The 22,432-nt window shown below is 39.2% G+C and overlaps 9 protein-coding genes and 1 long non-coding RNA gene across 13 annotated transcripts in view; 1 reads left to right on the top strand and 9 right to left on the bottom strand.

Annotated features, from left to right (window-relative positions):
• The window catches only part of LOC108624256 (odorant receptor 4-like), a 2,524-nt gene extending 1,269 nt beyond the window's left edge, over positions 1 to 1,255 (bottom strand). Inside the window, exons 1-3 of the mRNA XM_026812977.1 lie at positions 441 to 1,255; positions 273 to 372; positions 83 to 193 (exon numbers count right to left, since the gene is read on the bottom strand). Of these exons, the coding sequence (XP_026668778.1) occupies positions 83 to 193; positions 273 to 372; positions 441 to 1,234 (1,005 nt within the window). The 5' untranslated portion in view covers positions 1,235 to 1,255. The remainder of the gene's footprint in view (positions 1 to 82; positions 194 to 272; positions 373 to 440) is intronic.
• Positions 1,256 to 1,724: 469 nt separating this feature from the next.
• LOC113464228 (odorant receptor 4-like) lies at positions 1,725 to 2,761 on the bottom strand. 2 transcript variants are annotated; one of them, XM_026812983.1, is made up of 4 exons: positions 2,613 to 2,761; positions 2,150 to 2,251; positions 1,931 to 2,086; positions 1,725 to 1,816 (listed from the first exon to the last, which is right to left on the bottom strand). In XM_026812983.1, exons 1-4 carry the CDS (start codon positions 2,667 to 2,669, stop codon positions 1,763 to 1,765), a joined length of 369 nt encoding a protein of 122 aa, XP_026668784.1. In that variant the 5' UTR covers positions 2,670 to 2,761; the 3' UTR covers positions 1,725 to 1,762. The 2 variants fall into 2 exon arrangements, with proteins under 2 accessions (XP_026668784.1, XP_026668783.1); XM_026812982.1 differs by having other exon boundaries at positions 2,423 to 2,633.
• Positions 2,762 to 3,458: 697 nt separating this feature from the next.
• On the bottom strand, positions 3,459 to 14,246 carry LOC108624255 (uncharacterized). The gene is given in 13 exon segments (XM_026812969.1): positions 3,459 to 4,088; positions 4,153 to 4,308; positions 4,378 to 4,488; positions 4,573 to 4,672; positions 4,782 to 5,722; positions 6,189 to 6,344; positions 6,423 to 6,533; positions 6,616 to 6,715; positions 10,517 to 11,352; positions 12,419 to 12,601; positions 12,680 to 12,790; positions 12,865 to 12,964; positions 13,095 to 14,246. Coding segments are annotated over 13 exon segments (3,765 nt in total). The 5' UTR covers positions 13,904 to 14,246; the 3' UTR covers positions 3,459 to 4,037.
• Positions 6,631 to 7,812, bottom strand: LOC113464227 (uncharacterized). Its single transcript, XM_026812980.1, has one exon. The coding sequence runs from the start codon at positions 7,660 to 7,662 to the stop codon at positions 6,847 to 6,849; it is 816 nt and encodes a 271-aa protein (XP_026668781.1). The 5' UTR covers positions 7,663 to 7,812; the 3' UTR covers positions 6,631 to 6,846.
• LOC108624254 (odorant receptor 4-like) lies at positions 8,501 to 10,334 on the bottom strand. 2 transcript variants are annotated; one of them, XM_018023413.2, is made up of 5 exons: positions 9,442 to 10,334; positions 9,207 to 9,306; positions 9,014 to 9,124; positions 8,780 to 8,935; positions 8,501 to 8,709 (listed from the first exon to the last, which is right to left on the bottom strand). In XM_018023413.2, exons 1-5 carry the CDS (start codon positions 10,251 to 10,253, stop codon positions 8,659 to 8,661), a joined length of 1,230 nt encoding a protein of 409 aa, XP_017878902.2. In that variant the 5' UTR covers positions 10,254 to 10,334; the 3' UTR covers positions 8,501 to 8,658. The 2 variants fall into 2 exon arrangements, with proteins under 2 accessions (XP_017878902.2, XP_026668773.1); XM_026812972.1 differs by having other exon boundaries at positions 8,780 to 9,124.
• Positions 14,247 to 14,419: 173 nt separating the features above from the next.
• Positions 14,420 to 16,356, bottom strand: LOC108624252 (uncharacterized). Its single transcript, XM_026812984.1, has 5 exons — positions 15,425 to 16,356; positions 15,058 to 15,157; positions 14,881 to 14,991; positions 14,639 to 14,794; positions 14,420 to 14,571 (listed from the first exon to the last, which is right to left on the bottom strand). The coding sequence occupies exons 1-5, from the start codon at positions 16,204 to 16,206 to the stop codon at positions 14,521 to 14,523; spliced, it is 1,200 nt and encodes a 399-aa protein (XP_026668785.1). The 5' UTR covers positions 16,207 to 16,356; the 3' UTR covers positions 14,420 to 14,520.
• A 197-nt stretch (positions 16,357 to 16,553) lies between these two features.
• On the bottom strand, positions 16,554 to 18,778 carry LOC108624250 (odorant receptor 2a-like). 2 transcript variants are annotated; one of them, XR_003389072.1, is made up of 6 exons: positions 17,952 to 18,778; positions 17,500 to 17,599; positions 17,311 to 17,421; positions 17,073 to 17,228; positions 16,773 to 16,998; positions 16,554 to 16,661 (listed from the first exon to the last, which is right to left on the bottom strand). XR_003389072.1 is itself a non-coding variant. In XM_018023410.2 (5 exons), exons 1-5 carry the CDS (start codon positions 18,755 to 18,757, stop codon positions 16,948 to 16,950), a joined length of 1,224 nt encoding a protein of 407 aa, XP_017878899.1. In that variant the 5' UTR covers positions 18,758 to 18,778; the 3' UTR covers positions 16,554 to 16,947. The 2 variants fall into 2 exon arrangements, 1 of the variants encoding a protein (XP_017878899.1); XM_018023410.2 differs by having other exon boundaries at positions 16,554 to 16,998.
• A 287-nt stretch (positions 18,779 to 19,065) lies between these two features.
• Positions 19,066 to 21,280, bottom strand: LOC108624249 (uncharacterized). The gene is made up of 5 exons (XM_018023409.2): positions 20,470 to 21,280; positions 20,011 to 20,110; positions 19,821 to 19,931; positions 19,583 to 19,738; positions 19,066 to 19,511 (listed from the first exon to the last, which is right to left on the bottom strand). Exons 1-5 carry the CDS (start codon positions 21,273 to 21,275, stop codon positions 19,461 to 19,463), a joined length of 1,224 nt encoding a protein of 407 aa, XP_017878898.1. The 5' UTR covers positions 21,276 to 21,280; the 3' UTR covers positions 19,066 to 19,460.
• Positions 19,177 to 22,432, top strand: part of LOC113464231 (uncharacterized) — a 4,050-nt gene continuing 794 nt past the window's right edge. Inside the window, exon 1 of the long non-coding RNA XR_003389077.1 lies at positions 19,177 to 19,245. This is a non-coding gene — a long non-coding RNA (uncharacterized LOC113464231). The remainder of the gene's footprint in view (positions 19,246 to 22,432) is intronic.
• The window catches only part of LOC108624248 (uncharacterized), a 2,028-nt gene continuing 1,533 nt past the window's right edge, over positions 21,938 to 22,432 (bottom strand). Inside the window, exons 3-5 of the mRNA XM_018023408.2 lie at positions 22,322 to 22,431; positions 22,088 to 22,243; positions 21,938 to 22,026 (exon numbers count right to left, since the gene is read on the bottom strand). Of these exons, the coding sequence (XP_017878897.1) occupies positions 21,976 to 22,026; positions 22,088 to 22,243; positions 22,322 to 22,431 (317 nt within the window). The 3' untranslated portion in view covers positions 21,938 to 21,975. The remainder of the gene's footprint in view (positions 22,027 to 22,087; positions 22,244 to 22,321; position 22,432) is intronic.

Here is a 22,432-nt window from a genome sequence, read left to right as displayed (position 1 = left end):
AAAAAAAATAATAACCAAAAAAATATAAAGTGATCCCGCGGAACGGACTGCCGTAGCGAAAGGGTTAAAAATGTTCCGATACCTCTTCCGTCAGTATTTCACCGATATAGCATATTATAAAAATGTTAAAACAAATCGAAAGGTACATCATAAAGTACGTGGTGAGATTCTGAATGTTCTTATCGTCCCATTCCTAAAAGCGCCTAAGTAGAATCAAAAGAACTTATAAGGAAAAAAGTAGAATATTTAGATTATATTGTGTAAATATGTACCGTGAGAATCCAGAACTCAATTACGCACATAATCATCGTGCATCTAAACAATTCTAGCAAATATATTTTGTTCATCGCTTCCTCGGTGTATGAAATAAAACTGCAATTAATGTCTAGAATGACGATGAAGATCTTTATTACAAAGTACAAAATGAAAAAGAATCTCACTTTAGTGCTCTCAAATGATGTTCGACGATCATTCCGATTTCTCTCAACGGTCCCGTCTTATCGCTTCTCGATTTGTTCACAAATTCGGTGATCCACTCGGTGAGCACTCTTAATTGGCCACGCGCGTGTGCGGCCAAGACGGCAGACAAACTAAAAATGCCTACTGTGCTGGAAGTCGCGATAACGGCCGCCCAAATTTGTGCGAACAGGACGATTTCATTTGTGGGATTTTCGTTCACGTTCAATAGTTTCTCGTACACTGCACAAGGTAATACGTACAGGATTCTTGTCTCGTTGCCGACTTGAACCGCCTGTGTAGTCATCGCTGTTACGAAGCAAAAGCCCAAAATACTGCCCTGCATGAACGCCGCGCAAAATGTGATAACGTAGCGGCCAAACTTGGCGTTCTTCATCATTATTTCCTGATCCTTTTCTCTAGTTATCCGTCTCCAATCTGTTCTCATGTGTTCCACGAAATAACGAATGTCGTTACGTCGCAGCAACAATGTGCTGTAATTCACGACACTGACGGTCCAATGGCTCACAGGACCTAGCGACTTCAGCTTCATGTAAAAGCTTTCTTCTTCTAAAACCATACGCAACATGCATGGGATCATTGCGAACATTACGGAACTGTAGCAAACGATGTTCATAATGATTGAAATGATCTTTTCGTGTCTAGAGGCGGTGGACGACGATGGCCAAACGCCGATCGGTTTCAAGAGCCACCGGTTCAATTGAAGACTGTAGTCGCTATTACTATCTAGATTTGTCCTCACGCTCATGTTCCTCATCGTGGGCACTGGTCGAGTGTTGCGCGGAGTACTAAATTGTGTATCTCATCCGGATATCACAGAGTTTGTCCAACGCTTGCGCAAGTTCTTCATTTGTAGCAAGTTCGCTGATCGATTTGTCTAGTCTGTAAGATTTGTTTCGGTAAAGTGTTTGATGAGTTGTGCAAGAAAGTTGTTTACCATAATCGCTAACTGAAAGGCTACGACGACGGTAGAACTTTTCGTGAAGTTTCACGAGAACACGCAAAGTGTAGAGAGCTATTAAATGATAAACTCGAGGCAGGAAATTCTCCTTTTTTTCGAGCGTTTTGTTGCGCTTCTTGATGAAATGCAATATGTAGTGAGACATAGAACTCGAAACATCATAGTCGATTAAAAAATGTGAATCAACCGAGGAATTGTGCAAACACGAGGTATAAAGAACAATAATTTTTTGTAACAATACACATTCTGTTTTCTTTTGATAAATCAAGTGTCTACAACAGAATTCGTACAGGATAATGTAGTATTATTTACAATTTGATTATATCACATAGCAACGGTACGGAGCATGTTAAAATACGCGAATGATGTCTTAAACACCTGCAAAATAAAATACACACCAATATATGCGTATATAAAGATCATAAAGTGGCAGCTTCACGAAGAATAGTTGTAGACTGGCTTATGCTAGTGTCATTTATTACAAATACTCACGTCACCGAAAGTCGCGATGGATATTTGTACCAGTTTTCCGGCAGTAATTTTAGTCACCGCGCTCGATCTTGAGATGATCAAGACCAGACCGATAGCAACTTTAGGAGGCAATCGGTACCACTCGGTCATGTACACTCTCTCTCCGATCTCTTTGCACTGTCAAGCGTTCGACACTTGTAGACGCATTAACAAGGTTCTCCTTCGCTATCGTACTCTTACCTGTTCCGTAAGGGTCTCCCCGATATAACAAAATATAAATATATTAAAGCTCATGGACGCGTAAAGTATGCTATACGAGGCTACGGTTTCCTTAGACTTCTCCTGAGAAATTAAATTGCTTTTTCGTAAACGATTGTAGGAATATTAAGAAGTAAAGTCAGTGGTTAATTCTCCGCTGTTTGTTACCAGACCAAAAAGTTCGACAATTTATTCATTTCTTGACCGTGATAACGTAGTAGGCGGTTCAGTGATTACTTCTATGCTAGAACGTACCGTAATAATATAATATTCGAGCATGCACATGTTGAACGTACATCCCACTAACTCAACGAGGCATACTAGATTCATTACTCTTTCTATATACTGTACAAAACTAGAACCAATATATCCAAATCCGTAAACCATTTTTAACAAAGAAAATGATGACGAAACTCTTTATATGATAATACGCGAAGAACAATACCTTAATGTGCGCAAGTGATGCTCCACGATGAAACCGAGCTTCTTCTGAGCGATCCATTCGTTCTCATCTTCTGATTTCTCGTTCACCAGGTCATCTAGCTTGGACGCGACTACGTTCAACTGTCCGCAGGCGTGCATCGCTAGCACGGCTGCCAGTCCGCAAGCTCCGACCGTCACGGAGTTGACTATGAACCCGGAGAGAAATTGAATGACGAACACGATCTCGTTCACCGGGGCGAATCTGGTGTCCATCAACTTGGTGTAAAACGGACAAGGTAAACGATACATCGAGTAGCTATCGTTTCCAACGGAAAACATCATTTTTCCAAAGCCGGTGATCACGTTGTAGGAAAGTACGCCAATGTGCATGCAGAGAGCGGCGGCGCACGCGATGAAGCGCCCGACCCTCGCGTGTTTCAGCATCAATTCGCGGTCGCTGGCTTTCCTGACTGTTCGCCAGTCGTGTTCCACGTGTTCGGCGCAACGGGCGATGTCGTTGGTTTTGGCCAAAAGACAACAATAGTTGAGTTCTCCCATCAGCCAGTGGCTCATGGGACCAATAGCCTTCATCCGTATTTCCATCGCTACGTCTTCGAACAGAATGTACAACACGCAGGGTGCGAAGGTAAATATGATCAGCGAGTGACACGCGAGATTTAACAGTTTCGCGAGCAACCGGTCTGTCCTGGACTCGGTGATCTTTGGCCAAGCACCGATTGGCTTCAAGAACCACCGATTCACCTGAATACAATACTCGTAGTCACTGACATTAGAGGTGTTATTTACGGCGGGTTCGTCAGGTAGATTCAACATGATTACTATGCGATTGGTGTCCGTCGAGTGAAGAATAGCGCAGGTATTCGTACGACCAAAGCCGGCGCATGCGTCGATTTCTCTTTTTTTCCTTTGCCGGAATTATTCTTTCAACGCGACCAATTTTGGTCAATCAAGACAGCGCAAGACACAAAAGGCTACAACTTGGGAAAAGTCTAGAGTCGCGAAATACATGCGCGGTTCTATCTTGTTTTCTTCTTCGTTCTTTTTTGTGGTGGAAGAAAATAACAGGAAGGAGTTCTTTGAACGGTGCGACAATAGCATTTCAAGTAAACCGCGATTCGGTCACATTCAGTTATTCTTTAGATGGTAGAAAATATGAAAATGTAGTAACAGAATAGATTTTTGTTATGTGATGCTGAGTGGAATCGCGTGGATGATAACGTTATCAAATAGAGTTTCTTCTACCTAATTATCCGATTTTCATTTGACCATTTAGGGTAGTAAATGTTCATTCAAGATTTCATTAATCATCAACTATAACAGGAATAGCATATAATTCCACACGTATACAGGCGACGAGTGTTGGATTGACATAAACACGTGAGTCTCATACAAGTACTCAATTAGCACTCTAATTATCAGCACTTATTTATGTTATCGCTCGCAACATGTTTAAGAAGCCTACCGACGTTTTAACAACCTATTCATTTTTAACAGATTTCATTATGAATTCGGATGAGAAATAAAAATAGTCGGATACTCACATCACTGAAAGTGCTGATCGATAATTCTACCATGTTTCCCGCAGTGAATTTTATCGACGAATTGGACATAGCGATGATAAGGACGCAACAAAGCTTTTTCTTCCCTGACAGTCGATACCATTCGATCATGTACGTCATCTCGCCGACTTTCTCACACTACGCAACCAGATTATTAATTTATTTAATCAATCGATTCAAGTTATAACGAAGTAATCGTGAGGCTACCTGTCCAGCGACAAGCTCCCCTATGTAACAAAATATGAAAATGTTAAAGGTAAATGATGAGAGTAGCGTTACATATGTTATCATTTGCGACATGTTGCTCTGGTTCCATTCCTGTGACATGAAAGTATATGTATAATCCATACTAGAAATATTATGTAATATTACATTCTCTAATGACTCTTGATTTGAATGTACCTGTATAATGTAGAATCCTAGAAGACATAGATTCATGGTACAGCCTAAAAATTCTACGAAGGATATCTGCTGAAGCGATTTCTCTGTAAGCGCTAGAAATCTGAAATGTGACATTTGCATGCAATTTCTTTTTAAAGTTCGCGGATAAATTCCTAATGAAAATACGTAGCAATTAATTTTTGACGTAAGCATATACTGAATTTCCATACTTTAATATTCGGACATGTTGATCTACAATGTTTGCTATCCTGCTGTCCACTGACTTGCTCATATCCGATCGTCCTTCGATCAAATGCTCCAGCCAAATCATCAATACTTCCATCTGACCGCAGGCATGTACAGCGAACGTCGCAGCCAAGGTGCACATGGCAGATGTGATCGAATGCATCACCACACCTGCCAAAACTTGAATGGAGTAGACGATCTCGTTGGTAGGACTGACGCGGATGTCGGCGATTATCGTCGCGAAAGGAAACGCTATTGGTATGAAGGTCAGGTTGCCGTCCCTCGCCTTTCCCATGGAAACAGGCTGGACGAAATAGTAGAAAACGAAACTACAGTACACGAAGAAGGTACACATGGCCATTAATTTCCTTCCGTAGTTCGCGTACACCATCATCACATTTTTGTCCTCGCCGTGTCCGATGTTCCTCCAGTCCCATTTTATGTGCTCGATGCATTCGCGGATGTCGTTCTCGTGAAACATCAGCAGATAGTATATTAGAAACGTCATCACGAAGAAACTCAACGGGCCAACCAGTCTGATCTTACCGCTGAAGCTCTCGACGTCCATGAGTAGGAAAACGAGGCAGGGCACGAACAGGAATATGATCAGACCGCAGCACACGATGTTTGTCACCAAGGAGAGAAATCTGTTGATCCCGGAATCGATACGAGAATACGGCCAGGTACCGATAGATTTCATCAGCCAACGATTCCACTGGATGGCAACATTCACGTTTCGTTGATAATCGTCAACGACAGACCGCGCGTTCAGCGATTTTTCGTTTCGCATCGTTCACTCTCGGACGTTCGTGTTGTCACTGATGCTCGCGCGATTCTTCATGACGATTCGAAAGTAGAAGCAAAATGTTGCGCTTGCGCTCGGTTTCCCTCTCGCAAAAGGGAGAGAAATCGCTGGTAACGTTTTCTAAAGGGTGCAACCCTCATGAGTTCTCACTTTTATAACTTTATGCATTATGAATGCGCATGAAGTGCATGCAGCGTGACGGTTGAACGTCGATACATTGATTTTTTTATAATCGTTAGCGGAGCGCGAAGGGTTTTATCGTGACAGGTAAAACGGGCTGATTTAGGCAGTGGATCAACTTCCATTGGTGATTGTAGTAATTTAGAAGATAATTCTACTATATTCAAATTATATTGACTAAGGTTCCAGCAAAAAGTACATTGCAATACGTGCACCAAGTTTCACTTGAAAAGTGATATATTACTTTTTGTTTATATTACAAAGAATTTTTCCTACAAAGATTGTCTACGTCAGAGTGCGTAAAACGTTCAAAAATGCAACAGCTGTTTTAACGACCTATCGACACGAAAAATTTATTTGTAATTGCCGGATTATGTCAAGATGATTTTTAGTGGCGTATACTTACGTCGGTGAAAGTAGTTAGGCACAAGTCGACCATATTTCCGGCAGTAAGTTTCACGGACGAATTGGCCATTGCAATTATTAAAATGAAAGGGAGTTTCTTGCTTCCTCTCAATTTATACCAATTGACCATGTAAGATACTTCCCCAATTTGTTTACACTGATAAAAGTCATCGTGTGAAAATAGAGATAAAAACACAATCTTTGCGTTCATAGTTCATGAACAATTTAAGTTTACCTGTTCAGCCACCAATTCACCTATATAGCAATATATGAAAATATTGAATACAATGGATATGAGTAGTAGAAGGAACGTCACTGTACTGGTTAAATGATTCGAACTCGACTCCTAAAGATAAAACAAAAATCGCCCTTAAAATGTACATGAAACAAATTCTACAAGAGTTTAAATATGTGACTCACTTTCGTACCATAATAATGTAGTATCCGAGAACACATATGTGTAGCATGGATCCTAAGAATTCTATAAATGATACCGATTCAAGCGTTTTTTTTATGAGCGCTAAAAATCTGAAATTCGATTTACGTCGAGCACGATATCAATTACAAGTTTCAAAATAACATTTTAATTTCTGACTTCAAATTGCAAGTTTACAAATTTCACGTAAATATTAGTGGCAGCAGAGCACAAAAATTCTTACTCACTGCAATAATTGAACATGCTGGTTAACGATCATAGCGAGTCTCCTATCTACATCGTCTTCCATGTCTGATCGGCCGTCGATCAAATGATTCAGCCAGTTTATTAGCACTTGCATCTGGGCGCAAGCATGAATCGCCAATACGGCAGCCAAACTGCAAGCAACCGCAGTTATACTGTGCATTAGCGCGCCGGCTAACACTTGAAACGAGAAGCAAAGCTCGTTTATTGGACTCTTGCGAGTGTCTATGATGAATTTTGAAAATGGGAACAGCATCGGTATGAACGTCAGATTTTGATCCTGCGCTGGAATTTTGCCTACGCTGATCGGTAGAGCTATGTAATAAAATGCGAACCCACTGTACATAAAAAATACGCAGACCACGACGAACTTCCTGCTGAAATTCGCGTTTTCTATCATCACTTCTCTGTCCTTAGAGTAGGTGATGTTCTTCCAGTCCCATTCGATGCGTTTGACGCACTCGCGGATGTCTTCCTCGTGAACGATAAGCAAGTAGTACTTAAGAAACGCCATCACGCAAAAGCTCAATGGACCAACTAGTTTAATCTTCTGGTAGACGTCCTTTACTTCGAAGAATGTATAAAGACTGCACGGTATAAACAGGTAAATGATCAAACTGTAACACAGAATGTTTATCAGCCTATAAATGTATTTGTTCATCGTGGATCGTGAGTTTGGCCAGAGCCCGATCGACTTCAAGATCCATCGGGTCCATTGAATACTGAGGTTCACGTATTGCTCGAATTCATATGTTTTCGCGACTATTTTCTTCTTGTGCTCCCCCTTTCGCATCATTAATGTTTGAATGCTCGCTTGATACTAATGACAATATTATACAGACCAGTTCAAGGAAGCTAACGCGCTTGCGCTCGTTACCTGATTTATCATGTAAGAAGGGAGTCGAAGGGAGAAGTGAAAGTTTTTCTTGCGAGGGGCTCGACCTTCTCTCCGTGATTGTAATTTTTTAGTTAGTGAATTATGCATTTGTACATGTAGAGTCGATGGACCATGACAGTGTAGAACCGAGAAAACCGATGAATTGATTTCTTTCTCCCCATATTGAAGAGCGTACATTCGTCGGGTAAGTAGTTGCATGATATTTTAATGTTTATTCCTGGAGAAGAGCTACGATTACTGAACATTCAGCTTTACTCTCGGTCGTGAAACTCGGCATCAGTGAAATGGGATAACTTCAAGATGACCATTAATAAGCATTTATGAATCTATCGATGTGAATACATACTTCTGAATACGCATGTATTGATTCACGATGCTTTCAATTCTGACATCTACAATACCATGTTCGATCGGTTATCGGTCAAGTGATTCAACCAGTTTATTAGCATTTGCATCTGACCGCAAGCGTGAACGGCGGAAAGCTGTCAAACTGCAAGCGGCCGTCATAATCGCGTGGAACACGTCCTCCACCATCAATGGAATGAAGAAGACAGTTTCGTTCGTCAACACTGTATCTTGTGCCAATTATGTACGATGAGAAAGGAAAGTCGAAAGGAATGAAGGTGAGATTATTCCCGATTGAAATTTGGCCGACGCTAATTGGCACGACGATGTAATAGAATGCAAAGTCGCCGATGATAAAAAATGTGAAGATTATCACATGTATGTTTCCGACTGAATTTTCATTAGTGATTGCAATAAAATTATGAGATAATTTCAATACATTATTTTTATTAAGACTTCAACAAAGAGTGTAATGCAGTACGTACAACAAGTTTCATTTGAAATTTGATATACTGTTTCGTATAATAATCATTTTACAATAAAGAATGTTTACGTCACTGTTCGTAAAACGTTCAAAAATGCAACAGCTGTTTTAACGACCTATCGATACGAGAAATTTTTGAGTAATTAACGGATTATGTCAAGATGATCTACAATCGTCTATACTTACGTCACTGAATGTAGTTAGACACAAGTCGACTATATTTCCGGCAGTAAGTTTCACGGACGAATTGGCCATTGCAATAATTAAAATGACAGGGAGTTTTTTGCTTCCTCTCAATTTATACCAATTGACCATGTAAGATACTTCCCCAATTTGTTTACACTGACAAAAGCCATTAGGTGAAAATAGAAATAAAAACACAATCGTTGCTTCCATTGGCCATGAACGCTTTAAGTTTACCTGTTCAGCCACCAATTCACCGATGTAGCAATATATGAAGATATTGAATATAAGGGATATGAGTATTACGAGGAATGTCATTGTACTGGTTAAATGATTCGAATTCGACTCCTAAGGATAACAGAAAAATCGCCCTTAAAATGTACATGAAACAAATTCTACAATAGTTTAAATATGTGACTCACTTTCGTACCATAATAATGTAGTATCCGAGAAGACATATGTTTAGCATGGATCCTAAGAATTCTACAAATGATACCGATTCAAGCGTTTTCTTTATGAGCGCTAAAAATCTGAAATTCGATTTACGTCGAGCACGATATCAATTACAAGTTTCAAAATAACATTTTAATTTATGACTTCAAATTGCAAGTTTACAAATTTGACGTAAATATTAGTGGCAGCAGAGCACAAAAATTCTTACTCACTGCAATAATTGAACATGCTGGTTAACGATCATAGCTAGTCTCCTATCTACATCGTCTTCCATGTCTGATCGGCCGTCGATCAAATGATTCAGCCAGTTTATTAGCACTTGCATCTGGGCGCAAGAATGAACCGCCAATACGGCAGCTAAACTGCAAGCAGCCGCAGTTATACTGTGCAACAGCGCACCGGCTAACACTTGAAACGAAAAGCAAAGCTCGTTTATTGGACTGTTGCGAGTGTCTATGATGAATTTTGAAAATGGGAACAGCATCGGTATGAACGTCAGATTTTGATCCTGCGCTGGAATTTTGCCTACGCTGATCGGTAGAGCTATGTAATAAAATGCGAACCCACTGTACATAAAAAATACGCAAACGATGACCAACTTCCTGCCGAAATTGGCATTTTCTATCATCACTTCCCTGTCCTTAGAGTATGTGAGGTTCTTCCAGTCCCATTCGATGCGTTCGACGCACTCGCGGATGTCTTCCTCGTGAATGTTAAGCAAGTAGTACTTGAGAAACGCCATCACGCAAAAGTTCAACGGACCAAGGAGTTTAATTTTATCATAGACGTCCTTCACTTCGAGGAATACGTAAAGACTGCACGGTACAACCAGGTAAATGATCAAACTGTAACACAGAATGTTTATCAGCCTGTAAATGTATTTGTTCATCGTGGATCGTGAGTTTGGCCAGAGCCCGATCGACTTCAAGATCCATCGGGTCCATTGAATACTGAGGTTCACGTATTGCTCGAATTCATATGTCTTCGCGACTATTTTCTTCTTGTGCTCCCCCTTTCGCATCATTAATGTTTGAATGCTCGCTTGATACTAATGACAATATTATACAGACCAGTTCAAGGAAGCTAACGCGCTTGCGCTCGTTACCTGATTTATCATGTAAGAAGGGAGTCGAAGGGAGAAGTGAAAGTTTTTCTTGCGAGGGGCTCGACCTTGCACGATATCAATTACAAGTTTCAAAATAACATTTTAATTTATGACTTCAAATTGCAAGTTTACAAATTTCACGTAAATATTAGTGGCAGCAGAGCACAAAAATTCTTACTCACTGCAATAATTGAACATGCTGGTTAACGATCATAGCTAGTCTCCTATCTACATCGTCTTCCATGTCTGATCGGCCGTCGATCAAATGATTCAGCCAGTTTATTAGCACTTGCATCTGGGCGCAAGAATGAACCGCCAATACGGCAGCTAAACTGCAAGCAGCCGCAGTTATACTGTGCAACAGCGCACCGGCTAACACTTGAAACGAAAAGCAAAGCTCGTTTATTGGACTGTTGCGAGTGTCTATGATGAATTTCGAAAATGGGAACACCATCGGTATGAAGGTCAGATTTTGATCCTCCGCTGGAATTTTGCCTACGCTGATCGGTAGAGCTATGTAATAAAATGCGAACCCACTGTACATAAAAAATACGCAAACGATGACCAACTTCCTGCCGAAATTGGCATTTTCTATCATCACTTCCCTGTCCTTAGAGTATGTGAGGTTCTTCCAGTCCCATTCGATGCGTTCGACGCACTCGCGGATGTCTTCCTCGTGAATGTTAAGCAAGTAGTACTTGAGAAACGCCATCACGCAAAAGTTCAACGGACCAAAGAGTTTAATTTTATCATAGACGTCCTTCACTTCTAGGAATACGTAAAGACTGCACGGTACAAACAGGTAAATGATCAAACTGTAACATAGAATGTTTATCAGTCTGTAAATGCATTTGTTCATCGTGGATTGCGAGTTTGGCCAGAGCCCGATCGACTTCAAGATCCATCGGGTCCATTGAATACTGAGGTTCACGTATTGCTCGAATTCATATGTTTTCGCGACTATTTTCTTCTTGTGTTCCCCTTTTCGCATCGTTAATGTTTGAATGCTCGCTTGATACTAATGACAATATTATAGAGACCAGTTCAAGGAAGCTAACGCGCTTGCGCTCGTTACCTGATTTATCATGTAAGAAGGGAGTCGAAGGGAGAAGTGAAAGTTTTTCTTGCGAGGGGCTCGACCTTCTCTCCGTGATTGTAATTTTTTAGTTAGTGAATTATGCATTTGTACATGTAGAGTCGATGGACCATGACAGTGTAGAACCGAGAAAACCGATGAATTGATTTCTTTCTCCCCATATTGAAGAGCGTACATTCGTCGGGTAAGTAGTTGCATGATATTTTAATGTTTATTCCTGGAGAAGAGCTACGATTACTGAACATTCAGCTTTACTCTCGGTCGTGAAACTCGGCATCAGTGAAATGGGATAACTTCAAGATGACCATTAATAAGCATTTATGAATCTATCGATGTGAATACATACTTCTGAATACGCATGTATTGATTCACGATGCTTTCAATTCTGACATCTACAATACCATGTTCGATCGGTTATCGGTCAAGTGATTCAACCAGTTTATTAGCATTTGCATCTGACCGCAAGCGTGAACGGCGGAAAGCTGTCAAACTGCAAGCGGCCGTCATAATCGCGTGGAACACGTCCTCCACCATCAATGGAATGAAGAAGACAGTTTCGTTCGTCAACACTGTATCTTGTGCCAATTATGTACGATGAGAAAGGAAAGTCGAAAGGAATGAAGGTGAGATTATTCCCGATTGAAATTTGGCCGACGCTAATTGGCACGACGATGTAATAGAATGCAAAGTCGCCGATGATAAAAAATGTGAAGATTATCACATGTATGTTTCCGACTGAATTTTCATTAGTGATTGCAATAAAATTATGAGATAATTTCAATACATTATTTTTATTAAGACTTCAACAAAGAGTGTAATGCAGTACGTACAACAAGTTTCATTTGAAATTTGATATACTGTTTCGTATAATAATCATTTTACAATAAAGAATGTTTACGTCACTGTTCGTAAAACGTTCAAAAATGCAACAGCTGTTTTAACGACCTATCGATACGAGAAATTTTTGAGTAATTAACGGATTATGTCAAGATGATTTATAATCGTTTATACTTACGTCGCTGAATGTAGTTAGGCACAAGTCGACCATATTTCCAGCAGTAAGTTTCACGGACGAATTGGCCATTGCAATAATTAAAATGAAAGGGAGTTTCTTGCTTCCGCTCAATTTATACCAATTAGCCATGTATGATACTTCCCCAATTTGTTTACACTGACAAAAGCCATTAGGTGAAAATAGAAATAAAAACACAATCGTTGCGTCTACATTTCATGAACACTTTAATTTTACCTGTTCGGCCACCAATTCGCCTATGTAGCAAAATATGAAAATATTGAATGTAAGGGATATAAGTATTACTAGACACGTTGCTGCACTGGTTAAATGATTCGCACTTGACTCCTAAAGATAAAACAAAAGTCGCCTTTAAAATGTACAGTGAACTAGTTCTGCATTACTTTAAATAACTTTCGTACCATAATAACGTAGTATCCGAGAAGACATATGTTTATCATGCATCCTAAGAATTCTACGAATGATACAGGTTGAAGCGTTTTTTCTGTGAGCGCTAAAAACCTGTAATTCGATTTAGGTCGAGCACGAATATCAATTAAATTACATTTCAATTTCCGAGTTCAAGTCCCAAGCTTAGAATTCCCACGCAAATACTAGTGTGGCACAGCACGGCAGCAAAATTCTTACTCACTTCAATAGTCGAACATGCTGGTTAACGATCATAGCGATTCTCCTGTCCACATTATCGTCCATGTCTGATCGGCCGTCTACCAAATGTTCCAGCCACTTCATTAATACTTGCATCTGGCCGCAAGCATGAATCGCCAATACGGCAGCCAAACTGCAAGCAGCCGCAGTTATACTGTGCATCAGCGCGCCGGCTAATACTTGAAACGAGAAGCAAAGCTCGTTTATTGGACTCTTGCGAGTGTCTATGATGAATTTTGAAAATGGGAACACCATCGGTATGAAGGTCAGATTTTGATCCTCCGCTGGAATTTTGCCTACGTTGATCGGTAGAGCTATGTAATAAAATGCGAACCCACTGTACATAAAAAATACGCAGACCACGACGAACTTCCTGCTGAAATTCGCGTTTTCTATCATCACTTCTCTGTCCTTAGAGTAGGTGATGTTCTTCCAGTCCCATTCGATGCGTTTGACGCACTCGCGGATGTCTTCCTCGTGAACGATAAGCAAGTAGTACTTAAGAAACGCCATCACGCAAAAGCTCAATGGACCAACTAGTTTAATCTTCTGGTAGACGTCCTTTACTTCGAAGAATGTATAAAGACTGCACGGTATAAACAGGTAAATGATCAAACTGTAACACAGAATGTTTATCAGCCTATAAATGTATTTGTTCATCGTGGATCGTGAGTTTGGCCAGAGCCCGATCGACTTCAAGATCCATCGGGTCCATTGAATACTGAGGTTCACGTATTGCTCGAATTCATATGTTTTCGCGACTATTTTCTTCTTGTGCTCCCCCTTTCGCATCGTTGATGTTTGAATGCTCGCTTGATACTAATGACAATATTATAGAGACCAGTTCAAGGAAGCTAACGCGCTTGCGCTCGTTTCCTGATTTATCATGTAAGAAGGGAGTCGAAGGGAGAAGTGAAAGATTTTCCTGCGATGGGCTCGACCCTCTCTCCGAGATTGTAATTTTTTAGTTAGTGAATTATGCATTTGTACACGTGGAGTTGGTGGAACAATGACAGTGAAGTACTGAAACCGATGAATTGATTTTTTTCTCCCCATGTTGAAAAGCGAACTTTTATCTGATATTCCTACTCTATTGCTTCTGATGCTTGTAATTCTTAGTTGTTTGTGTTTGAAAGTTGGACGATATCTTTGATGATAATTTTACCGTTGTCAAACATTTGATCATAGGATGAAGAGGTATGTACAATTTTAAAAATAAAACAATGTTACGTTTAATACAACACTGTTTTATTCTTCATCATTTTGACAACAACGTGATAAACACTGATTGTAGCAAACATTGTGCGATGCATCGTTAGTATAATATTTAACAACCACACGTAATAACAACGGTCGTTCAGAGATAGGCACATTAAAAGATTATAGAAAATATTAATACTGGCACACGTTCACGTCGTTGTTCTCAATACATTTAAAAAGGCAACGGATGTTTTAACGACCTGTAGGTTAAACAAAGTTCTATAAATTGATAATGAAAAAATAATTTATGAATAATTTGATACTTACATCGGTAAAAGTACTGATAGATAAATTCACCATGTTTCCCGCCGTTAGTTTTATCGAGGTACTGGACATCGCTATTATCATAATGCAACACTGTTTGCTCTTCCCTGGAAGCCGATACCATTCGATCATGTACGACGCGTCACCGATTTTTCTGCACTATTAGATTCCGTTCATTATGAAAGCACAATATTCGTCATACTGAACAGCCTACATTCGAATTACGAGATTCAAAAGAAACTTACATGCTCGGCGACCATCTCGCCTATGTAACAAAATATGAAAATGTTAAACGTAAGTGATATGAGTAAAATAGTGTAAGTCACGACACTCGTAACGTCGTTCGACTTCGACTCCTATAATACCAAATTGTACAACAGGAACAAATTCGTGTATACTTGAAGAAAATTTAGAGATCCTACCATAATGACATAGTATCCAACGAGACAAATGTCCAGCGTGCATCCTAAAAACTCGGCGAAAGATACTTGCTGTAGCGTTCTCTCTGTAAGCGCCAAGAATCTGCAATAACGAGCAGTTTTCTCTTAAGTGAAGATATATGAACAGGTTCCAAACGAATTTGGCCAATTTTTAAGTAACAAAGGAAATGAAAACAAGGAACAAAAACACATCATTCCCTTTAATCCTGAAGAAAAACTATAATCGCGGGTTTCTTGTTTTGAGAACAGGTCATCTCGATACAATTTAAAGTATCAATAGACCTCAGTATCAGCGAATAGCGATAATTTCAAGATGACCATTAATAAATTCTTTGACGTTAATACATACTTTAGAATACGGACGTGTTGTTCCACGATACTCGCTATTCTACCGTCTATGCTACTACTCATGTCGGGTCGGCCATCGATCAAGTGATTCAGCCAGTTCATTAGCACCTGCATCTGGCCGCAAGCATGAACCGCGAAAGCGGCTGCCAAACTGCAAGCGGCTGACGTGATGCCGTGCATCAAGCCACCAGCCATAAATTGAACGGAAAACACAATCTCGTTCGCCGGACTGTAGCGCGTGTCACTTATGTACGACGAGAAAGGAAACACGTGAGGAATAAAGGTAAGATTGTCAGCTGAAATTCTACCGATACTAATGGGTATAGCGATGTAATAGAATACGAAGCCGCCATACATAAAAAATGTGCAGAGGATCATCAGTTTCCGTCCAAAATTCGCGTTTGTCAACATTATATTTCTATCGCTGCCATAGTTGATATTCTTCCAGTCCCATTCGATTCGCCTCAGGCACTCACGGATGTCAGCCTGGTGGACGATCAGGGAAGAGTATTTCGCAAATGCCATCACACAAAATATCAGTGGACCGAATTGTTTGAGTTTATTGTAAAGATCCTCTAATTCGAGAAATACGTATAGAATACAAGGTATAAAAAGGAAGGCGAGTAGACTATAACAAGCGATGTTCACGAGCCGATATAATCGAATGACACGCGATTTTGGCCAGAGACCTATAGGTTTCAGCAGCCATCGGATCCATTGAATACTCAGATTCAAGTGTCTCTGGTAATCGTTTGCAGTTTCCAAAGGATACATTTCGTCCATTACTGAATTTCGTATCCTTGATCTGTGAGAGTAGGAACGCGACTAAATAATTTCCAGTATTGGTGCGAAGGGAAAAAAAGGGTGCGCTTGCGCTCTTTTGAAATTTCCATCGATGACAGGGAGAACGCCGAAGCAATTTCCTGCATTTAGATTCACCCTTCAGAAAAGTTCAGTTCTTTTCGCTTTATGCATAATGAATGCACAGAGCAGAATAATAGCGGTATAACATCGATAACATGATTCTTAAAGTTCGCGTATCGAGTAAGTGAAGTGTGGTTAATCGTATTGCTAATCAATTCATAAGGTGATTGATTTTTAGGAATCCTCGCAGTGCATTTGCTAAGTTTATTACTCTCTTCGAGATTACAAAAATACAAACACCATAATATTACATGTGTCTTGGACTTTTGTTCATTTTCATTCATATTTACGAACTCTTGTCTGGACGCTTACATCTGAAGATAAATAACGTTTTATATGTATTTTGTGATTATCGATATACGTTTTATATGATTTTGTGATTTTTCATCGAAGGTAAGTGTAACTGAAAAGTGCAACATACGAACCCAGCGGCAAATTTCAATGCGAAATGGTTTTTTAACATCTCAAAATGTGGTTTTTTGCATGCTCAACACGACGTGCTAAATATTGTTAGAACATGCAACTATTCTTTACAATTAATCAGTTCCTTCACATCAGGCACGTTAAAATATTATGGTAAATATTAACTTTCAAATAAATTTATGTTGTCGCTCGTAACACATTTAAGAAAGCGACCGATGTCTTAACAACCTATTGACGTTAAAAAATTAAATTACTGATTACAGATAAAAAAAAACTCTTTGGATAATTAATTTGATACTTACATCGGCAAACGTGCTAATAGATAATTCTACCATCTTCCCAGCTGTCAGTGTTGTCGTAGAATTGGACATCGCTATTATCATAACGCAGCAGAGTTTCTTATTTCCTGGCAATCGATACCATTCGATCATGTACGACATCTCACCGATTTTCCTGCACTGTTACACTCTCCTTGTTATTGATTGTATTTTTTTAATTGAGGAACTCACTTTAAAATTACGAACGTTGTAAGAAACTTACATGCTCGGCTACTATCTCGCCGATGTAACAAAATATGAAAATGTTAAGTGTAAACGATATGAGTAGAACGACATAAGTTACGACATTCGTATAATCGTTCGATTTCGTTTCCTATAATATTAAACAGTATAATAATAATGAGTTCGAATATACATATGTATATACATACTCGTTTCGAAATAATCCTACCATGATAACATAATATCCAATGAGACATATGTCCAATGTGCATCCCAAAAATTCGGCGAATGACACTTGTTGCAGCGTTTTCTCCGTGAGTGCCACAAATCTGAAACAGTGGACAATTCTCTTAAACGATGGCGTTAGAAAAGTAAAAAACACGAATGGATGAAACTAAAGAAACAGAATTGGAAAGGAAAATAATAGACTTGTCATCTATCGTTCCATACAAAAACTATGAATCAAATTTATTTCAGCTTTCCTTTTGTTCTAAAGCGAATTAAAGGAATTAAAAGAATCACCGTGAAATCAATAGCATTCTTATCGATTATTGATTGGAATGCTGAAAACACGAATTTCGACAAAATACAAGATCAACAACAATTATATAGTTTGAAAAATTGTGATAATTTCAAGGAAATCGTCAGTGAGATAATGAGTGAATGAATTTATATACGCACTTCAGAATTCGAACGTGCTGGGACACGATTTTCTCTATTCTACTGTCTACGTTGTTGCTCATGTCGGATCGGTAGTCGATCAAATAATTGAGCCAATTCATCAACACCTGCATCTGACCGCAAGAGTGGATCGCCAAAGAGGCTGCTAAGCCGCAGGAGGCTGATGCGATGCTATGCTCCAGTGCAGCGGTTACCAATTGAATGCCATAGACGATTTCGTTCGCGGGACTGTACTGGGTGTCGATTATATATTTCGAGAATGGAAGATTGTAGGTGATATTATCGTCTTCCGCCGTGATTCTATCAATACTGGGTATGGCAATGTCATAGAATATGAAGCCGCTGTACATAAAAAAAGTGCACAGGATCACCATCCTTCGGCCAAAATTCGCGTTTGCCAACATGATGTCTCGATCGTCGTTATAAGTAATATTTTTCCAATCCCATTCGATTCGTTTCACGCATTCGCGGATTTCAGCCGCGTGAACGATTAGAGCATAATATTTAGCCATCGACGTCAGGCCGAATACTAGAGGACCGAATTCTTTGAGCATGCTGTAAACATCTTCTAATTCGAGAAATATGTACATAGTCGTAGGAATGAAATGCAACGTGAGTAGACCGCAGCATACAATGTTTAGGAACCGGAAAAAGTATTTTTTTAATTTTGGTGTCGTATATGAACTTGGCCAGAGACCCATCGGTTTTAGTAATCGACGGGTCCATTGGATGCTTAGATCAATGTGTTGTTCATAATCGCACTTGGCCGGAGGGGGATGATTGTCGTCGGTTATTGATTGATGCATCCTTGATGCTTAAGAGCACGACCAAAACTAACTGCTGTTCAGTATTGCCGGTTTGTCGGGAATAATAGTGATGCGCTTGCGCTAATTTATAATTCCTGTCGCCAGCAGGGAGCAGGCAAAAGCGATTTTCTACTATTAAATTGACCCTTCCGACCAGTTCAGTCCTTTCGCTTCATGGATTATGAGTGAATGGAGTAGAATAATAGCGGTGAAACATCGGCAACTTGATTTTCAAAGTTCGCAACACGAGTAACTTACGTTTCTAGCATAGTTAATTAATTTATGAGGTGATCGATTCTTAGGAATCCTAACAGTGCATTTGCTAAGTTTATTTTCTCTTCGAGATTACAAAAATACCAACACGATAATATTACATGTGCCTTGGAGTTTCGTTCATTTTCATTAATAATTACGATCTTTTATCGCTTACATCTGTCGATGAATAATATTTTACAAGCATTGTGTGATTGTCACATTCCTCATCGAAGGTGAGTACAAGCGAAAAGTATAACATACGAATCGAGCGGTAAACTTCAACGCAAATCGGATTCTTAATATCCTGTCAAAATATGTATGGTCCTTTGCATGTTCAACACGATGTGCTAAATATTGATAGAACATGACAACTATTCTTTACAATTAATCAGTTCCTTCACATCAGGCACGTTAAAATATTATGGTAAATATTAACTTTCAAATAAATTTAGGTTGTGGCACGTAACACATTTAAGAAAGCGACCGAGGTCTTAACAACCTATTGACGTTAAAAGATTCAATTACTGATTACAGATAAAAAATCATTAGGATAATTAATTTGATACTTACATCGGCAAACGTGCTAATAGATAATTCTACCATCTTCCCAGCTGTCAATGGTGTCGTAGAATTGGACATCGCTATTATCATAACGCAGCAGAGTTTCTTATTTCCTGGCAATCGATACCATTCGATCATGTACGACATCTCACCGATTTTCCTGCACTGTTACACTTTCCTTATTGTTGATTGTACCTTTTTAATTGAGAAACTCACTTTGAAATTACGAACGTTGTAAGAAACTTACATGCTCGGCTACCATTTCGCCGATGTAACAAAATATGAAAATGTTAAGTGTAAACGATATGAGTAGGATGACATAAGTCACGGCGTTCCTATAATCGTTCAATTTCGTTTCCTATAATATTAAACAGTATAATAATAAGGAGTTTGAGTATATGTATATACATGTACTACTCGTTTCGAAATAATCCTACTATGATAACATAATATCCAATGAGGCATATGTCCAATGTGCACCCCAAAAATTCGGCGAATGACACTTGTTGCAGCGTTTTCTCTGTGAGTGCCACAAATCTGAAACAGTGGACAATTCTCCTTGAACGATGGCGTTAGAAGAGTAAAAAACACGTATGGATCAAACTGAAAAAGAATTGGGAAGGAAAATAATAGACTAGTCAACTATCATTATAGCTACCGTACAAAGACTGTAATTCAAATTTATTTCAGCTTTCCATTTGTTCTAAAGAAAATTAAAGGAATTAAAAGAATCACCGTTAAATCAATAGCATTCTTATCGATTATTGAGTGGAATGCTGAAAATACGAATTCCGATGAATTACAAGATTAACACAAATCGTACAGTTGAAATGAATATGATAATTTCAAAAAATTCGTCAGCGAGGTAAGGTATGAATGAGTTTATGTATACGCACTTCAGAATTCGAACATGTTGAGACACAATCTTCTCTATTTTACCGTCCACGTCGTTGCTCATGTCGGATCGGTGTTTGATCAAATAATTTAACCAATTCATCAACACCTGCATCTGACCGCAAGAGTGGATCGCTAAACAGGCTGCTAAGCAGCAAGCGGCTGATTCGATGCTGTGCTCCAGCCCGGCGGTTATCGTTTGAATGCAAAAGACGATTTCGTTAGCGGGACTATACTGGGTGTCGATTATGTATTTCGAGAATGGGAGAATGTAGGTGATATTATCGTCTTTCGTCGTGATTCTCTCAATAATGGGTAGGGCAACATGATAGAAAATGAAGCCGCTGTACATAAAAAACGTGCACAGGATCACCATTCTTCGGCCAAAATTCGCGTTTGCCAACATGATGTCACGATCGTCGTTATAAGTAATATTTTTCCAATCCCACTCGATTCTTTTCATGCACTCACGGATTTCAGCCGCGTGAATGATTAATGCATAATATTTCACTATCGACGACATGCCAAATACTAGAGGACCGAATTCTTTGAGCATGCTGTAAACATCCTCTAATTCGAGAAATATGTACATAGTTGTAGGAATTAAATGCAACGTGAGTAGACCGCAGCATACAACGTTTATGAACAGGAAAAAGTATTTTTCTAATTTTGGTGTCGTATATGAACTTGGCCAGAGACCCATCGGTTTCAGTAATCGACGGGTCCATTGAATGCTTAGATCAATGTCTTCCTGATAATCGCATTTGGTCGAAGGTGGATGACTATCGTCAGTTATTGATTGATGCATCCTCGATGCTTAAGAGCACGACCAATACTAAGTGCTCCTCAGTATTATCGGTTTGCCGGGAATAATAGTGATGCGCTTGCGCTAATTTGTAATTCCTGTCGCCAGCAGGGAGCCGGCGAACGCGATTTTCTACTTTTAGATTCACCCTTCTGATCAGTTCAATCTTTTTCGCTTTATGGATTATGAATGAACGGAGTAGAATAATAGCGGTAAAACATCGGCAACTTGATTTTTAAAGTTCGCGAATCGAATAGCTTACGTTTCCAGCATAGTTAATCAATTTATGAGGTGATCGATTCGTAAACACCACGCGAGTGCATTTGCTACGTTTATTCTTCCTTCCATGTTACAAAAATATATACAACAAAATACTACATGTTATTTCTTTTAGTGGTTACGATCATTCATGCACAAACATGGATAGTATTTTTTTTAAATATTTTTTGTATGTCGGACGTTTAATTGTAGTTGGGTACAGGGGTAAGTACTCCAAAATACAATATATGTATGTAGGAATTAAGCAGCACAATACAGCGCAAATCTATTTTTAAACATTTCTCCACGGGTGATACTTGAAACGTTCCGAGAATTGTGTGAAATATTTTTCACACACAATAATTGTCCTTTATATGTAACAGTATTGGTTCCTTCATCACAGGCACATCAACAGATTATAAATAACATTGTCTTTGAAACAAACTTATGTAGTTGCTCGTAACACATTCAAAAAACCGACCGCAGTCTTAATAACCTGTTATCGTTAAAAAAATTCAGTTACTGCTTACGGATAGAAAAATCATTATGATACTTACATTGGCAAAGGTGTTGATAGTTAATTCCACCATCTTCCCGGCTGTTAATGTTGCCGTAGAATTGGACATCGCTATTATCATAACGCAGCAGAGTTTCTTTTTTCCTGGCAATCGATACCATTCGATCATGTATGACATCTCACCGATTTTCCTGCACTGTCATGCTTTTCTTAATGTCCACATATTTTTTAATGGTACATCATCCTACAATTCTGAACTTTATAGGAAACTTACGTTCTCGGTCACTATTTCGCCTATGTAGCAAAATATGAAAATGTTGAACGTCAGCGATATGAGTAAGCTGACATAAGTTATGGCAGTTTTTAAGTCATTGATTTCCTGTAA

The sequence above is a fragment of the Ceratina calcarata genome, unplaced genomic scaffold (assembly GCF_001652005.2).
Source record: "Ceratina calcarata isolate Rehan_Ccalc_2016 unplaced genomic scaffold, ASM165200v1 scaffold304.2_split_2, whole genome shotgun sequence".
Lineage (NCBI taxonomy): Eukaryota > Metazoa > Arthropoda > Insecta > Hymenoptera > Apidae > Ceratina > Ceratina calcarata.
The sequence above is the reverse complement of the archived record's forward strand: the minus strand, read 5'-3'. Positions and strand labels throughout refer to the sequence as shown.

What these genes read in the sequence shown, in the direction of transcription:
- LOC108624249 (XM_018023409.2), bottom strand. Translation starts at nt 21,275, where the DNA reads ATGCATCAATCAATAACTGACGATAGTCATCCACCTTCGACCAAATGC. An exon ending in CAACATGTTCGAATTCTGAA is followed by an intron (nt 20,111 to 20,469) that starts GTGCGTATACAT and finishes CCACTGTTTCAG; the next exon opens with ATTTGTGGCACTCACAGAGA. An exon ending in TTGGATATTATGTTATCATA is followed by an intron (nt 19,932 to 20,010) that starts GTAGGATTATTT and finishes TTAATATTATAG; the next exon opens with GAAACGAAATTGAACGATTA.
- LOC113464227 (XM_026812980.1), bottom strand. Translation starts at nt 7,662, where the DNA reads ATGATGCGAAAGGGGGAGCACAAGAAGAAAATAGTCGCGAAAACATAT.
- LOC108624250 (XM_018023410.2), bottom strand. Translation starts at nt 18,757, where the DNA reads ATGCATCAATCAATAACCGACGACAATCATCCCCCTCCGGCCAAGTGC. An exon ending in CAGCACGTTCGAATTCTGAA is followed by an intron (nt 17,600 to 17,951) that starts GTGCGTATATAA and finishes CCACTGTTTCAG; the next exon opens with ATTTGTGGCACTCACGGAGA. An exon ending in CTATTAGCACGTTTGCCGAT is followed by an intron (nt 16,999 to 17,072) that starts GTAAGTATCAAA and finishes TAACGTCAATAG; the next exon opens with GTTGTTAAGACATCGGTCGC.
- LOC113464228 (XM_026812982.1), bottom strand. Translation starts at nt 2,554, where the DNA reads ATGGTTTACGGATTTGGATATATTGGTTCTAGTTTTGTACAGTATATA. An exon ending in TCGAATATTATATTATTACG is followed by an intron (nt 2,252 to 2,422) that starts GTACGTTCTAGC and finishes TTAATTTCTCAG; the next exon opens with GAGAAGTCTAAGGAAACCGT. An exon ending in CCATCGCGACTTTCGGTGAC is followed by an intron (nt 1,817 to 1,930) that starts GTGAGTATTTGT and finishes TTTATTTTGCAG; the next exon opens with GTGTTTAAGACATCATTCGC.
- LOC108624254 (XM_026812972.1), bottom strand. Translation starts at nt 10,253, where the DNA reads ATGATGCGAAAGGGGGAGCACAAGAAGAAAATAGTCGCGAAGACATAT. An exon ending in CAGCATGTTCAATTATTGCA is followed by an intron (nt 9,307 to 9,441) that starts GTGAGTAAGAAT and finishes ATCGAATTTCAG; the next exon opens with ATTTTTAGCGCTCATAAAGA. An exon ending in GTCTAACTACATTCAGTGAC is followed by an intron (nt 8,710 to 8,779) that starts GTAAGTATAGAC and finishes TCGTATCGATAG; the next exon opens with GTCGTTAAAACAGCTGTTGC.
- LOC108624252 (XM_026812984.1), bottom strand. Translation starts at nt 16,206, where the DNA reads ATGGACGAAATGTATCCTTTGGAAACTGCAAACGATTACCAGAGACAC. An exon ending in CAACACGTCCGTATTCTAAA is followed by an intron (nt 15,158 to 15,424) that starts GTATGTATTAAC and finishes TCGTTATTGCAG; the next exon opens with ATTCTTGGCGCTTACAGAGA. An exon ending in TTGGATACTATGTCATTATG is followed by an intron (nt 14,992 to 15,057) that starts GTAGGATCTCTA and finishes TTGGTATTATAG; the next exon opens with GAGTCGAAGTCGAACGACGT.